The 16866-nt window shown below is 44.5% G+C and overlaps 1 protein-coding gene across 1 annotated transcript in view; it reads right to left on the minus strand.

The window, feature by feature from the left end:
- Positions 1 to 16866, minus strand: part of LOC120932740 (protein mono-ADP-ribosyltransferase PARP12-like) — an 85614-nt gene that overhangs the window by 57843 nt on the left and 10905 nt on the right. The window contains exons 3-6 of the mRNA XM_040345391.1: positions 10760 to 11126; positions 6813 to 7982; positions 337 to 399; positions 118 to 244 (exon numbers count right to left, since the gene is read on the minus strand). Coding sequence (XP_040201325.1) covers positions 118 to 244; positions 337 to 399; positions 6813 to 7982; positions 10760 to 11126 — 1727 coding nt within the window. The remainder of the gene's footprint in view (positions 1 to 117; positions 245 to 336; positions 400 to 6812; positions 7983 to 10759; positions 11127 to 16866) is intronic.

Below are 16866 nucleotides of genomic sequence, written 5' to 3' on the forward strand. Positions count from 1 at the left end.
AAATAAAAGGATTCAAGGCTTCATATAACAATTCCAGGGTGCCGGTGTGGTATTATTCTTCTGCAATTCTTTTTTAACATATAAATTACAAGGTGGAGATTCTGGTAAATGAGATACCTGTCAATTATGGGATCGCAGAAAGCCCTCTCTATATCCTCCATTTTATTAGGAAGGTCATCCCAATCTATTCCATTGAACACCTGCCAGCGGTATGGTAAGTAGTAGTGCATGTTAGGGCACTTACCTGTGAACCAAGAAAAACACAAACTGTCATCTCTAGAAAAGTTCTAAATCTTTTTACAAAACAGAACAGGAAAGGGATCACTGGTCACTCACCTTCCAGACTGCAGTGCTTCCAGATATGGTCAAGACAAATTTCTGGTGTTTTCTCTAGTGATGCTAAAGTAAAAGCAAAGAGAAGAATCACCTCTGCATTAACGATTTTCTCAAAATTGAACACTTTAACTAAATATTCTAAAAGCTTTTGGACAAAATGTATAGGCTTAGTTCTTCATCTGAGGTCACTGACACCTAAATCTCCAGACATATTAGCAGCATAAACTTGGATGGCTGGATCTTCAGGTCATAATGGTACTTTGTCATTATAATATATGTATAAAGTGCCTTGAAAAAGTATTCATACCCCTTGACATTTTCCACATTTTGTCATGCTACAACCAAAAACGTAAATGTATTTTATTGGGATTTTATGCGATAGACCAACACAAAGTGGCACATAATGGTGAAGTGGAAGGAAAATGATAAATGGTTTTACATTTTTTTTACAAATAAATATCTGAAAAGTATGGCGTGCATTTGTATTCAGCCCCCTTTACTCTGGTACCCATAACTAACATCTAGTGGAACCAGTTGCCTTCAGAAGTCAGCTAATTAGTAAATAGAGTCCACCTGTGTGTAATTTTATCTCAGTATAAATACACCTGTTCTGTGAAGCCCTCAGAGGTTTGTTAGAGAACCTTAGTGAACAAACAGCTTCATGAAGGCCAAGGAACACACCAGACAGGTCAGAGATACAGTTGTGGAGAAGTTTAAAGCAGGGTTAGGTTATAAAAAAATATCCCAAGCTTTGAACATCTCACAGAGCACTGTTCAATCCATCATCCCAAAATGAAAAGAGTATGGCATAACTGCAAACCTACCAAGACATGGCCGTCCCCCTAAACTGACAGGCCGGGCAAGGAGAACATTAAATCAGAGAAGCAGCCAAGAGGCCCATGGTAACTCTGGAGGAGCTGCAGATATCAGGTGGGAGAATCTGTCCACAAGACAACTATTAGTCGTGTTTGCCACAAATTTGGCCTTTATGGAAGAGTGGCCATTGTTGAAAGAAAGAAATAAGAAATCCTGTTTGCAGTTTGCGAGAAGCCAGGAGTGGGACATAGCAAACATGTAGAAGAAGGTGCTCTGGTCAGATGAGACCAAAATGTAACTTGTTGGCCTAAAAGCAAAACGTTTTGCAGAAAACTAACACTGCACATCACCCTGAACACACCATCCCCACCGTGAAACATGGTGAAGGCAGCATTATGTTGTGGGAATGCTCTTCTTCAGCAGGGACAGGGAAGCTGGTTAGAGTTGATGGGAAGATGGATGGAGCCAAATATGGGGCAATCTTAGAAGAAAACCTGTTAGAGTCTGCAAAAGACTTGAGACGGGGTGGAGGTTCACCTTCCAGCAGGACAACGACCCTAAATATACAGCCAGAGCTACAATGGAATGGTTTGGATCAAAGCATATTCATGTGTTAGAATGGCCCAGTCAAAGTCCAGACCTAAATCCAATTGAGAATCTGTGGCAAGACTTGAAAATTGCTCTTCACAGACGCTCTCTATCCAATCTGACAGAGCTTGAGCTATTTTTATAAAGAAGAATGGGCAAAAATGTCACTCTCTAGATGTGCAAAGCTGGTAGAGACATCTCCAAAAAGAGTTGCAGCTGTAATTGCAGTGAAAGGTGGTTCTACAAAGTATTGACTCGAGGGGGGCTAAATACAAATGCATGCCACACTTTACAGATGATTATTTGTAAAAAATGTTGAAAACCATTACGGTAATCATTTTTCTTCTACTTCACAATTATGTGCCACTTTGTGTTGGCAACACAAGGATAAGCAATTAGCGGACCTCCAGCTGTTGCAAAACTACAAGTCCCATCATGCCTCTGCCTCTGGGTGTCATGCTTGTGGCTGTCAGAGTCTTGCTATGCCTCATGGGACTTGAAGTTCTGCAACAGCTGGAGGTCCACTAATTGCATATCCCTGGTCTATCACATAAAATCCCAAGGGGTATTAATACTATTTCAAGGCACTGTATGTATACTCTTTTTTTTTTTCAAACATTTTGATACATTAAATAGACTGGCGGCTCCTGAAGAAGTGGACTTTCCATGAAACATGCCGATCATGTAAGACCAGCATATGTCTATACTATTATCAAATGTTGTGGTGAAACCAATGAAATCTACAGTATTTTATGAAATGATGTATGGCATATTTGCATGCTTTTGTGTTTATCTATAATAAAGGAAATATATTTTATGTAAATAGCTGTGCCTCAAAAATCCTATCCTTTACACTACAGAGCCATGGTGGAATATACAACTTTTGTATATTCAGTCCGAGACATTTCTCCTTTGTGCACGTACATTCATTGCCCTTTTACCTTTTCTCCCCTCTTGTTTTTCCCCCTGGTGCCCCTCTACTTGGCCATGGCTGCCTACAAGGGACAAGAATGGGAAACTTATGTTCTTAGAATTGGTTGAATCGGACATTACTTTTGTTTTCTCTAGTCTTAGTCAAACGCTTGAGCGAAAATGATCACTTTTTTTGGCACATTAAATCCTTCAAGGATTTTCTAAAAGAAGACATCAATCCCTTTGGACTCCGGGTCCAGATCTTTCCCTTTTTTGAAAGTATGGACCCAGATTTCAAACTGGTTGGGAGAACAACTATAAAAAATGTTCTAAGGGCCCTTTCACACGGAGCGGATCCGTATTGATCCGCCCCGTGTGTGTCCGTCGGCTCAGCGGGGATCCTCCGTAAATCCCTGCTGAGCTGTCGGCGGACAGGGCGGTCCCTGCACACTGTGCAGAGACCGCCCTGTCTTTGCTCTGCTCTCCCCTATGGGGAATCGGATGAATACGGACCGTGTGTCCGTATTCATCCGATCCGTTCCGCCAGACGGAAGAAAAATAGGGTTTTCTTCCGTCTGAAAAAGCGGAACTTTGCGGACGCGGATCGTTACGGACGTTAGCGGATGCATCATCCGCTAACGTCTGCAATCCCATAGGGATACAATACAAGTCCGTAAACGGACTTGTAATAAACGGTCCGTTCGTCCGCATGTGTGAAAGGGCCCTTACACTATGATGAAGCTTCTTATTGGTGAATAATAGAAAGAGTGATCTGGACAAAATAATTGATGGGCTTAATAGCCAAATGATTCCACTGAAGACACACCCGTTGTTTTTGTACTCGGAAACAAAACTCAAAGCACATTTGGAAAAATCCAATAAAGAGATACTCACCAAAAGGAAAATAAAAATATTAAATGACAGGAAGGCTTTTCAAGATCACAAGGCATATAAATGGCACCACGATCACAACTTATACAAAAAAAGTCACAAAAACTATTCTAACAGATGGAATTGGAACTCAGTCAGAATTACCTGTTCACTCTCTTCCTCTTCCCTCTCACAGTCTTCCTCCACACACCCCAGGGGCTCTAGGCGACACAAACGCCAGCGTTGTGGTGCTGATTAACAATTAAATGTCTGCTTATGGAACAATACCCTCCACTCCCAGGCAACGTGATGGTCACTGACTCCCACAATACCGCACAAGGTAATATGGTCATCTCATATCCAGCTCCCACCATTGGTTGGGACGCTGCATACCAAGACCCTTACATTTCTCTGCACAACCACCCAATTACACTTTTTGAGAGAAAATACGGGGCAATGTCCCCATTCACCAAAGCAGTTTCAAGACATTTGTCAAACACACACCAAAAATGAGCACCCGTAGCACCAAACGTCACTAAAGACTATCAACCTTTCCACCCATATCCTCTCTATGGATAAGATCAATGTACTGTCAAAGGATCTAACCCTTTGTCCAAATTTCCATCTGGACAAATTTAAATTCATCAAGAACTTACACTTGTTTGAATGTACTACTCAAAAGCTTATTTAAAAAAAAAAAAAAACTCCTGACTCTACGTATACTCAGAAGGATCTACAAGCCCTTGACCATTTGATCTCTCTGTTAGAAGAGAATGAACAAGCAGACCTAATTGATTCTATAGGTGTTGAAACACTCCTTAGGTACCCAGATGCTCTTATAGTCCCCCCCACTATATCCACGAGTATCTCCACCCTGAAAAAAGAAATCTGACATGTATCTCCCCTTGAGTTCCAACCACAATGCGGCCACCTTTCGTAAACTGGTTTCAAAAGACATCTCCAAACTCAATACGAAACCGAGATCACACAATAATCTTTCACATAGAGAAACTAAGGGCCAAATCCTCAAAAGAGATACGACGGAGTAACTGCTGTTACTCCGTCGTATGCCTGGTCCTAACTATGGAACTGATCCACAGAATCAGTTTTCCATAGTTAGGCAGAAGATCCGGCATGTGTAATTGAATTACACTGCCGGATCTTAGGATGCAGTACCGCATCCGCCGCTGGGGGCATTTCGTGTCGAAATGCCGCCTCGGGTATGCAAATTAGCACTTACGGAGATCCACAAAGCTTTTCTGCTTCGTTTTTTTTCTCCGTAAGTATTAAGTTGCATACGCAAAATTAGGGCTGCTTTTACATGGTGTAAAGTTAGTACACCATGTAAAAGCAGACCCTTCTGTCTAGCGACGCGTTTTTTTTTCGAATTTGAATTATTTTTTTCGCGCCGTATTTTTTTTTTTCCCCGACGCAACTTTATTGACCCGTCGCAATCCACAAAGCCCGGCGTAACGTAATTTCGCGCTATGCACGTCGGGAAAATGACGTCACAAGCATGCGCAGTACGGCTGGCGCGGGAGCGCGCCTCATTTAAATGGGAATCGCCCCCATGAAATGAGGAACGCCTTGCGCCGGCGGAATTTAAGTTACACGGCCAGAAATTTCTAGGTAAGTGCTTTGTGGATCGGGCACTTAAGTAGAAATTTTAAGGCAGTGTAACTTAAATTAGAAATTCGCCGTTACGCCGGGTCTTTGTGGATTTGGCCCTAAGGCCCTAAATTCCCTGTCCAAAAACCAAAACATCACAATCAAAGCCTGTGACAAGATAGGCAATATAGTAGTTATGGATAACCAATTCTATATCGATATGTGCCACAAAATGTTGTCCAATTCTGAATGGTATAGGATTATACCCAAGACATTTGCTGGTTCCTTTATTCAAAAATTGTATGCCCTAGTTGATCAGGCATACTACAATAACATCATACCCAAAAATACATGGGAATCTATCCACACTCCTTTTCCCCCGCAGTGCCACTTTCTATGCACTCCCAAAGGTTCACAACGGTCCGCAACATCCCCCTGGTCGACCTATTTTCTCGGGTAGGGGCAAATGGTCAACCAACACTTGAGATCTTTTGTCATTAGTTTGCCCTCCTATGTGAGGGACAACATACATCTGCAACAAATCTTGGAGGGAACATCTGTCAATGGCGACTCTCTTCTCGCCGCCAACGACGTAGAAGCTCTCTACAGTTCTATACCTCATGACCGAGGTCTGGCAGCCGTTTACCATACACTATCCCAAAGGAGTGAGAATGAACAACTGCCCCAACTAGTTCATTTGGGGGGGGGGGGGGGTTTGTTCATCAACAAAATCCTCCTACAAAGAGAACTAAGGTGGATCCATCGTCTTAATGCCACCTCACCCCTAGGCTTGAATGAGGCCTTTTTCCTTAAACCATTTTTCCCAGGCTTTTAATCTGGGGGTTGTGAGCTCCTTCTGTAATTACAATAATTTCATAGGGAGCATCATTTCTATATTCCATACATGCATATTGATACTTCTTTGCCTAAACCCTGACTAGCCGGACTATGTAATTCCCCCCTCCATGTTGACACCCATTTCCATCCTTCCATTCTAACATCTATTTTTCTGTTTTCCTTATTATTTGTAATTTCTTTCCTACATGTATCCCCCCCCCCTTCCCTTTTTTTGTTTTTCTGTACTGAGATGGAGCCATAGTGACCTTTCCGACCACTGGGGTTGCAGTTTCCGGCTGTCCTGTTCTGCATACTGCCTGACACGTGAGGACTGTCCACAGCCTTGGGCAGTCCTTTTTAGGATGCAGTGGTCACCGCGCATGTGTGGAGACTTCACACTGCACCTGCGGCTTCCCGACCATGGGTGTCGTCTAGCAACGTGTCGGCAGCGCGGCAACGCGTAAAATCATCCTGCCCTTAGGGCGGGGTTGCGCCGCACATCATTACGCCCGGAGGTGTGATGACGTGATTAGGCTGCTATCCTATCCTAGGGTAAAATGTGAAAAAAACAAAAATGCACAAAGTTCTTATAGACTTGAATGAGGCTATACTCCAACACTACAAATGCTAGGGGTACACCCCCCATTAAAGTGTACCGTAAGTCACTGTGCTGGTGAGGATTTTAAAAAAAATCACAAGGAGGCATCTTTATTAGAGGTCCATCTGATAGAGGAAAATTCTGGTGAAGCTTTCACACATTCTTTATATGGGGCCATCTTTATTAGTGGTCCATATTTAAACAAACACATTTTACCCTCCCATAAAAACTTGTGCCGTCTACTTACATTTTCCAGGTGATACAGAAGGAATAGTGGTGGACGGTTGAGGTTTTGAAGCTGTAGAGTTGGTTGCCTTTAGTGACTGACAAAAGAGCTCAAAATCTTTATCAGTTTGTGAATATTGGGCACCACCTGTTGTGTCGGTTTTAATGATTGGTTTTACATTAGCTTGAAGTTTCCTGGAGGGTGGGTCAGCTTCAACAAAAGCATTATATGAACTTGAAGATGCTCCCATATGACCAGAGGTGGCTGGTTTGGGTTGAGCTATAGAAGACATTTCTGTGGTAGTGTACAATGCTGCCTTTGAAGGCGTTAATGGAGCAATGGATAGCCTTGCCATTGAAGAATCCAGGACCTTACCCAGTTCCATATGTGTTTTTTGATTAGGAGTAGATGGACGTTTTGTGGAAGTGATCTCTGAATGATTGGATGGAGATGGACTGACCCTTGCTTCAGCACTAGATGAACCTCCTGTAGAATGCTGCACCTGCCTGTTTAATAATGATGAAATCAATGCATTATTTGGCTTTGAAGGAATAGTTGGATATTGCCTTGAAGAACTAGATGTGCTCGAAATTGTTGAGGGTTGTGGTGAAGTAAGGCTTGTTACACTCTTCTGTTGTAAGGTTGTAAGTGTTGGGCTGCTGGATTTAGTATGCGATGTTGGATGAGAAACTGAATGCTCTATTCTAGGGGGAACTTCTGGTCTCGCCTGAGAAACACCTGGGTAGGGTGCATGAGGGTGGTATTTAAGAAACGGCACTGGTGTTGCACCAGCAGCATTTGAAGAATTATAATCAGCGTTCTGAGTGTTGTATGATGTTCTAGAGAACTCAGAGGTTAATCTAGATTTTATTGGTTCAGTTTGACGGAGAGGCGTAAATTGTAATGGCTTATCAGCTCTAGATGACATCACATGGCCTTTATTAGGTAGTGCAGATCTTATTCCTTCCGGCGGTGTAACCCCAACCGATCTGACTTGTGCTTTTCCTGATGGCTCTGGACCTGGCGTAAACCAATCGTCCATTAGATTGTCAAGCCTTGATTTTGGATATCTGCCATGGTCACTACTGCCGTCACTATCATTGTGATCTTCGTCACCCGAGCGTTGTCCCATTCTACACTGCGATGGTGGGCGGCTACTAGAACGCCAGCGAGGGTGGGACCCTAAAGGTGCTGAAAATAACACAAATTAAATAGGAACTCCTGCCATAAATATAATGCTGTTTTTAGGAAGGGAAAGAAAAGTTAAGAAATTCATAAACTCTAACTATTACCTAAGAAACTGGTGAGATTGTAGCTATATAGAACTGGTTAGAAGTAAAAAGGGGCCATAATCCTTCATCTTAAATTGCTGTTTGCTCCTGGTTGAAATTTAAAACTAGATTGGTAATCTGACTGGCTGTCTCATTTTTCAGGAACTTGAGGTGGTGTGGGGTAGTGACTACATGCCGTTTCAAAGGCCCCAGCCTATGTTTTATTCCTGGTTCAGATATCTGCTCAGCAATGAGATATCAAGGAAGAGGAGAAACCACCAACAGCTTCTCTTCTTTATGAACCCTTGCACATGTGCCTAAAAATTAGAAGTATGCAGCCTCATTAACAGTAAGCCTTGGTTCACATGAATGCAACTCTACATGCCGCAGGTGTGCGTGCATGGCAGCCCATTTATTTGAATGGTCTAGTATACCTGTGTTTTCTGCAGGGAAATGGCCCCTGCACCTTTTATTAAAACGCTGCTATACGGAAATTGTATTGTGCTTTTGCATCGTGTTTTTCATTGTTTGTGCAGCACCTAGTTTTGTGTGCGGCTGCATGCAGGTGCGGGAATGCCTGCACTCCTGCACCCGCATATATGTGAACATAGCCTAAGGGCTTGTTTGGATGTGCAGCAGTGAAAGGTGATCTGCAGTGAATTATTTTTCAGAGGCATTTGACAAGTGGCTTGGATGTGAAATGTTGCCTCCTGACTGCTTGAGCTAACCACTGAAAGCTAACAGCACTGCGCCGCAACCACTTGCAGAGCAGTTGCAGTCCCATGCACTTGCAGTTTGTGGTTGTGGTAAGTGCAAAAACACTTGCATGGGCTGCTGAGGGATGGTAAAAAAGGTGATTGACCCGTGGTTTTACTGGCGGTCAAGCCACAAGTTAACATGTGCTGACGTCATTGCGTAACCAAAAGTGAGGGAGTTTTAGCCTTGTATGCCAGCCAGATTGTTTTCTTCAATGCACAGTTGTAAAAATCTATATGTGAGTGCAATACTATATTATTAAAGTTGGTTTTAATAAGATTCACACTATGTGGAGCATGATATATTTCCTCTGAGAGTCTACGGCTGTGCGAGTCTGAACGGGAGAATCGCTTTCTCAGATTCCTTTCTTACCTGGTAGGATGTTTTGATGCTGGTGGTGGAAGGTGATATCATTTGGATATATTGCATACAGAGCATTTTTTCTTCTAATAGAGGGTCAAAATTGGCTGTTAAAGGGGTTGTAAAGCTTCCTGTTTTTTCACCTTAATGGATCCTATGCATTAAGGTGAAAAAACATCCGATAATTACAGGCCCCCCGGTTTACTTACCTGAGCCCTCGAAAGTCCCGCGTCGAGAACGCGCTGGCTTCTCGGCTCTTCTCTGCCCGGTCTTCTCAGCTCTTCATTGGATAGATTGATAGCAGCGCAGCCCATTGGCTCCCGCTGCTGTCAATCAAATCCAATGACGCAGGCGCCAGGGGGGGCATGGCTGAGTCTGGCATATGTGTCTATGGACGCAAATGCTGGGCTCGGGAGTGTGCTCGCAAGGTAACCCCCTCGGGAAAGCGCTTCCCAGAGCGGGTTATCTGATGCAGGGAGGAGCCGAGACAGCCGCCGAGGGACCCCAGAACAGGAGGATCGGGGCCACTCTGTGCAAAACGAGCTGCACAGAGGTAAGGTAAGTATGACATGTTTGTTATTAAATTTTTTTATTCAAACCTTTAGTTTTACAGCTATATATTCGGTGGCTTTTCATCACCTGGACTTCACTGTTTAAATATATATGTTGTGGTTATATACAGTATATAATTTCGAGAAAATTACTTTCTTTGGGCCGGATTCAGAAAGAAGATACGACGGCGTATCTCCTGATACGCCATCGTATCTCTGAGTCCGGCCGTCGTATCTATGCGCCTGATTCATAGAATCAGGTTACGCATAGATATGCCTAAGATCCGACAGGTGTAAGTGACTTACACGTCGGATCTTAGGCTGCAATTCCAGGCCGTCCGCTAGGTGGCGCTTCCATATCTTTTACGCGCCGAATATGCAAATGAGCATTTACGCCGATTCAAAAACGAACGACTGCCCGGCGTTTTTTTTTTACGTCGTTTGCGTTCGGCTTTTTCCGGCGGAAAGTTACCCATGCTATAGCAGGGGTAAGTGCGGCGTATCCTATGTTAAGTATGGCCGTTGTTCCCGCGCCGAGTTTTGAATTTTTTACGTCGTTTGCGCAAGTCGTTCGCGAATACGGGCGGACGTAATTTACGTTAACGTCGAAACCAATGACGTCCTTGCGACGTCATTTGGAGCAATGCGCGCTGGGAAAATTTGCAGAGGGCGCATGCGCTGTTCGATCAGCGCGGAGACGCGCCTGATTTAAATAGTACACGCCCCCTAGCCACGGAATTTGAATTCCGCCGGGGGATTTACGATACGCCACCGCAACTTTAGAGGCAAGTGCTTTCTGAATAAAGCACTTGCTTAAAAAAATAGCGGCGGCGTAATGTAAATCAGATCTAAAGATCCGCTAACCTATCTGAATCTAGCCCTCTATGTATATGATCTTATATTATTCAGTTGGTTACATGTATATTAGCACAACAGGTAGATTCTAATAGGAATATATTTTTAGAAACTTTTTTGTGCTTGGAGTTCTTTAGGTATCAGCAAGATGTTATTAAGTCTGTGGTGTCAGTACCTTCACTGCTTCTGTCTCTTCTCCTGCTGTCCAGCAAGTCTTGAGATCCAGCTCTTCTTCTATATCCTGGCCTTCCTCTCCCTCTTCCCCGTGACATTCCTCTCGCACCCCTAGGCGCCTCATTTTGTGACCCCTCCCTAGGTGCCTGTTGCCTCTCGATGCTTTTCAGCACGCAGAGCATCTGAAAGTTCTGGATGGTCTCTTGGTTCAGCCAACTGCAGGTAAGCAGTAATTTGGAGTTCAGGAGATTGTGCGATCTTCTACATAAACGGCGGTTGCAGCCATCTTGGGCGAAGAAACTGCACACATGGAGACGTGTACAGTCCTCTCCTTGGTCACAGCTGTCCTGCTTGTATTGCTGACATTTCTGCAGGAAAAATGGATCAATACTATTAGAAAAGTTTAATAAAGTGGAACTTATAATTGCACCATTGGTGGAGCAGAAACAGATAAGGTACAAAATTACCCTCTGCCACCGACGACTGCTGCCCTTAGGTACATGTACATGCCTATTGTGAAGTAAAAAGGGTTTCTGAAATTTGTCTTGCCAACGGTGATTTTTAACTCTAGAGCAGTGGTTCTCAACCTTTCCAGTGCCGTGACCCCTTGATAAAATTTCCGAAGTTGTGGGGACCCCTAACATTAAAATTATTTTCGTTGGGCCCTATCTACACCACGTGCGGCACCTCCTCCCCACCCACGCTGTCTTCTGGGAGACACACAGGTCCCAAAAGACAGCAGGGACCAGTAAGCTTGTGCAGCACGAGTCGCGCATGCGCAGTAGGGAACCAGGCTGTGAAGCCGCAAAGCTTCACTTCATGATTCCCTTACGGAAGATGGCGGTGGCAGCACCCGAGAGCTAAGGGACAGATCGGCTTCGGGTGCCGACATCGTGGGCGCCCTGGACAGGTAAGTGTCCATATATTAAAAGTCAGCAGCTGCCGCATTTGTAGCTCCTGACTTTAAGAAAAAATAAATAAATTGGCAGACTTCCGCTTTACGTCCAACATGACGTGACTATGCAAGAATTTTTTTTTATGGAACAATACATATCATTTATATATAAATGTCCCAGTTGGTTCCTCAAAAGTGGTTATTCCGTGCCAGTGCTAGATATACAAAGTGTATAGCACCCAAACATGTATCTAGCACTGGCACGTAATAACCACTTTTGAGGAACCAACTGGGACGTTTATATATAAATAATATGTATTGTTCCATAATTTTTTTTTGCACAGTCATGTCATACTTATTTACAATCTATGTATTGATTGCCACAGCACAAAAATGCTTTAATTAATTAGTGTCTGACTTACCATTTTACCGTTTACTCATGTGTTAACCCAGAAGTGACGTTTCAGGAAAGGAGAGGGCGCGTGGAAGTGACGTTCCGTCGCAGCCATCTTGGTACTCTCGTCCGCAGCAAGGCTAGTTAGAAGTCGGCAAGTGGACATCTTTTTACATCCACTAAAGTCTTGTATTTTACACTTATTTTTACCAGTAAACTGAGCCGATATCCTATATAAGCCTTATATAGTATATCAGCTCAGTTTACTGGTAAAAATACTTGTAAAATGCAGGACTTCGGTGGGTGTAAAAAGATGTCCGCTTGCCGACTTCTAACTAGCCTTGCTGCGGACAAGAGTACCAAGATGGCGGCGATGGAACGTCACTTCCGCACGGTCTCTCCTTCCCCTTTAAGCGATGTCCCGCTGGCCGAGTTAGACAGACTCCAGCATACACACAGTAACTTCCGGTCTGTCTCGGCCAGCCTTGCATATTGGACTAGCATTCGCGACCCCCTGGCGAATTGGCAATCGACACCCGGGTTGAGAATCGCTGCTCTAGAGCAACATTTACCAACCTCTTTAACACAGAGGAACTCTTGACTAAACATTGTCTCAGAGATCCTCTGCTATTCTGTAATCTTTTGCTCACAGGACATTAAACGTGAACCCTCAGTGCCCTAGCTGTTTCATCAAGATCTATTGATTATCTGTCTATTAATTACACAACTATCCATCCCCTCCCTCATGAGAGTTTGCTAGACATATTCCTGAATTCTGACCCGACCTTTCTGCCGCACAACCAATCACTGTACAAATCTTGCTGCATTTACCTCCATGGCAATTTCAAAATACGTGTCTTCTTAAACGATGACACCATCAAGCTACCTATTTTCTCTTGCCTCGCACCTTGATCATTGCAACTCTCTCCTCATTGGCTTTCCTCTACACAGACTATGCCCCCTTGAGTTTATCATAAATGGTGCCACCAGACTCATCCACCTTACCAACCACTCAGCGTCCACTACCCCTTTCTGCAATTTCCCCCACTGGCTTTCACTCAACCAACGAATAGGATTCTGAATGTTAATAACAACACACAAAGCCATCCATAACTCTGCCCTGAACCCCATTACCAATGTTTTTTCTCACAATATTATTCAAATCAACCACTCTGCTCCTCCTAAGTAAGACCCCTTGCTCTTTAGCCCCTTGTCACCTCCTCCCATGCTCACCTCCATGACTCCCTACCCTAATCTATCCGGCTATCTCTTACGCTGTCTGTCTTTAAATGATCCCTGAGGGCTTATTTGAATGGGTGTTGAGACCCGTCCAGGGCCGGCGCTAGCAATAGGCAAGTCTGGCGGCTGCCTAGGGCTCCAGGGTAAAGGGGGGGCGGCAAAATCTGGATCCCCAGCCACTCATTGGGGATTCGGATTATTAAAATACCTCCAGGAACATGCCCCATGGCGCCAGCTGGCAGGCTAGGGGGCGGTTGCGCCTGTAAAGACATCACCATCACCCCTCTATTCCCAGCCTGCAGTGCCACCGTAGCAGCGGCTGTGAAAAGATGAGGGGAGAGAGCCGGGACAAGGAGCAGCCACAGCCAGAAGTGCTGCATGATTGATGGAACCGGTCGGGGCAAATGAGATGGAAGCCATGCATGTAAGTCCGGGCTTGCCGCAATGTCCGATCCCCCCCCCCCTCCTCGCTCGGGGATCTGTTGTGAGAGGAGTAGACAGACAGGCAGCAGTGCCGCACCCAGTCACAAGAAATTAAATAATGTACTCTGAGGTCAAGTTTATAGTGCATTGCACTGTGTACAGAGGGGGAACTGGTTTGTGTGTGTGTGGGGGGCAGATGTGTGTGGGGGGGTGTACAGAGTGGGAACTGGTGTGTGTGTGGGGGGGGGGGGGGACAGACAACAGATGTATAGGGGTGTACAGAGGGGGAACTGGTGTGGGGGGGACAGATTTTTAGTGGGACTGCGACATTGCGGTGGACAAATCTGACCCCCAAATGACACTTTTTGGGGACCAGTGACATTATTACATTGATCAGTGCTAAAAAAATGTAATTGATTAATGTAAAAATGACACTGGCAGGGAAGGGGTTAACAGTACAGGGCGATCAAGGGGTTAAGTGTGTTCCATCCATGGTTGTGTTCTAACTTTAGAGGGGATGGGCTCACTGGGACATAACTGAGATCACTGTTCCTGAAAACAGAAGATCGCTGACATGTCATTAGGCAGAACGGGAATCGCCTTGTTTACATAGTAATCACGGGTCGCCGGCGGACATAGAGTCTGCGGGACCCGTGGGCATGCTCCTGTGACGTGCCCGCTATCCTCCTTGCACAGACCAACGTACATCTACGGCGGTTTGCACAGGAGAGCCGACCTGCCACAGCATAATGGTGGTGGTTGGTCGGCAAGAGATAAAGTGATATTAAAGCGGAGTTCCAGCCACAATTTTACTTTTTAAATATAAATACCCCTGTACTACACAAGCTTAATGTATTCTAGTAAAGTTAGTCTGTAAACTAAGGTCCGTTTTGTTAGGTTGTTACAGCATTTAGACACTTTATAAAATAGAAATTGACTGGGGCCATCTTAAGTGTGGGCATCATGAAGCCAGACTGTATGACTTCCTGGATTTCAGCCTTGCAGATCTCGCACATGCTCAGTGCTGCACAAGCAGTGTAATAGGTTTTAGATCAGGTTTCAGCACCTGTACTGTCCAAGTCACATGATTCTTCGAGACTGGGGAGTGCACAGACTCCTGGAAAGTTACATCCACTACATTCCCAGGAGTCTGTGCGGTGTAGGTTAGGAAGCTTAAAGGGGTTTTCCACCCATTTTTTAAGTTTATTAAAAGTCAGCAGCTACTAAAAGTGTAGCTGCTGGCTTTTAATAAACTGACACTTACCTGCTCCAGCGTTCCAGCGACGTGCCGGCCGGGGCTCCGCTCCTCTCCCCCCCTCGCCGGCCGGCGTCTTCATTGTCACTGTGGGCACCCGGCCGTGACAGCTTTCGGCTTCACGGCCGGGCACCCAATGCGCATGCGCAAGCGGCACTGCGCATGGGCACGGCGCGGCGCTGTTTGATTGGACAGGCGATCGCCTAGGACCTGTCACGTGTCCTAGGCGATCGCCTACAGGGAGTGGCTGCCAAAAGGCGATATGACGTATCGCCTTAGCAGCCCCTCGGCGGAAGGAGGAAGTGGGACAGGAAGTCCCCTTCTCCTGAAGCCCCCACTCCACCCCCAAAAAAATTAGATGCCAAATGTAGCATGTAAGGGGGCGAGGAGTGGGTTAGGAGGAAGTTCAATTTTTAGGTGGAACTCCTTTTTAAGCACCTAGGTGCAGGAAGAGGGAAGATTAACTATTCTGCCTAGCAACAACACTTTGAAGGCATCTAAAAAAATTATTTTTTTTCTTAAAGGACTAATGACATTTTTTTAAAACTACTGATGTAATGTTATATTTATGGGTGGAACCCCACTTTAAAGTCAATTTTTTTTTTAATAACAAACATGTAATACTTACCTGCTCTGTGCAATGGTTTTGCACAGAGCACCCCTGATCCTCCTCTTCTCAGGTCCCCTGCCGCTGCCCCTTGCCTCTCCCTCCTGCCAAGTCCTCCCAGAGCCAGCAGCTTGCAATAGAGGCACCTGAGCAGGCTCACTCCTGATCCGTGGCTCTGCATGTCCATTCACACACAAAGCCACAGCTCTGCCCTGCCCTCCCCTCTCTTTCCTCATTGGCTGTGGATGACAGCAGCGGTAGCAAATGGCTTAGCCAATAAGGAAGGAGAGTCCACAGAGAGCCGAGGCTCTCATGCACATGGCTGGAGAAAGATCAGGCTCAGTGTAAGTATTAGGGGGGGCTGCTACACAGAGAAGGCTTTTTAATTTCATGCATATAATGCATGATGGTAAAAACCTTCAGTCTTTACAAAGAAATTAAACTAAACTGCTTTGAGATGGGGCACTCACTATCTATATACTTAGCATATAAAAAAAACAAAAACACTTTCCACAGTAAAAAAAAAAAAAAAAAATGAAAACAAGAGTAACATTTTCAGAATAGCAGCTGACAAACACTCAAAAGCATATCTATATGGTGAGCTGGCAGATAAGGACACACCCTGTGCTAAAGGCCAGACTTTGTACTGGAACCTCAGGGGAAACTGTACTGAAACTTTCATTGAAAAAGACACAAAGGCACAGCAGAATAAACTGCCTACAGGCCTTATGCCGCGTACACACCATCACTTTATGTGATGAAAAAAATTGAAGTTTTTAAAAACGTCACTTTAATTGACTGTGTGTGGGGGAAAACGTAGTTTTATGTCTTGTAAAAAACGACCAAAAAAAATTCAAGCATGCTTCAATTTTATGTGTCGTTTTTCAAAAGTGCACTTTTTACTTCACAGAAATTGACCGTGTGTAGCAAAAAACGTCGTTTTCTAAGACGTTTTTTCATCCACGCATGCCCAGAAGCTACTTATGAAGCAAGCTTCAATGGTAAAACGTGGTGGAACGTAACCTCACTTTGCAAGATCATTGTGAGAAAACGATGGTGTGTAGGCAACTTCGTCTTTGAAAATTGAAGTTTCAAAAACGTCATTTTTTACTTCACAGAAAGTGTCGTTTTTTTTCATCACATAAAGTGATGGTGTGTATGCGGCATTAGAAAGGGGAGTTTGCATTCCAGAGGACCAATCAGAATCATCTAAGCACCTACATAAAAGGGGATCTTCAGGCAGTTCTCCCTGTGATTTATAAAAAAAAGGGGAGATATTTACTTTTTTTTTTTTT

The sequence above is a fragment of the Rana temporaria genome, chromosome 3, assembly GCF_905171775.1.
Source record: "Rana temporaria chromosome 3, aRanTem1.1, whole genome shotgun sequence".
Classification (NCBI taxonomy): Eukaryota; Metazoa; Chordata; class Amphibia; order Anura; family Ranidae; genus Rana; species Rana temporaria.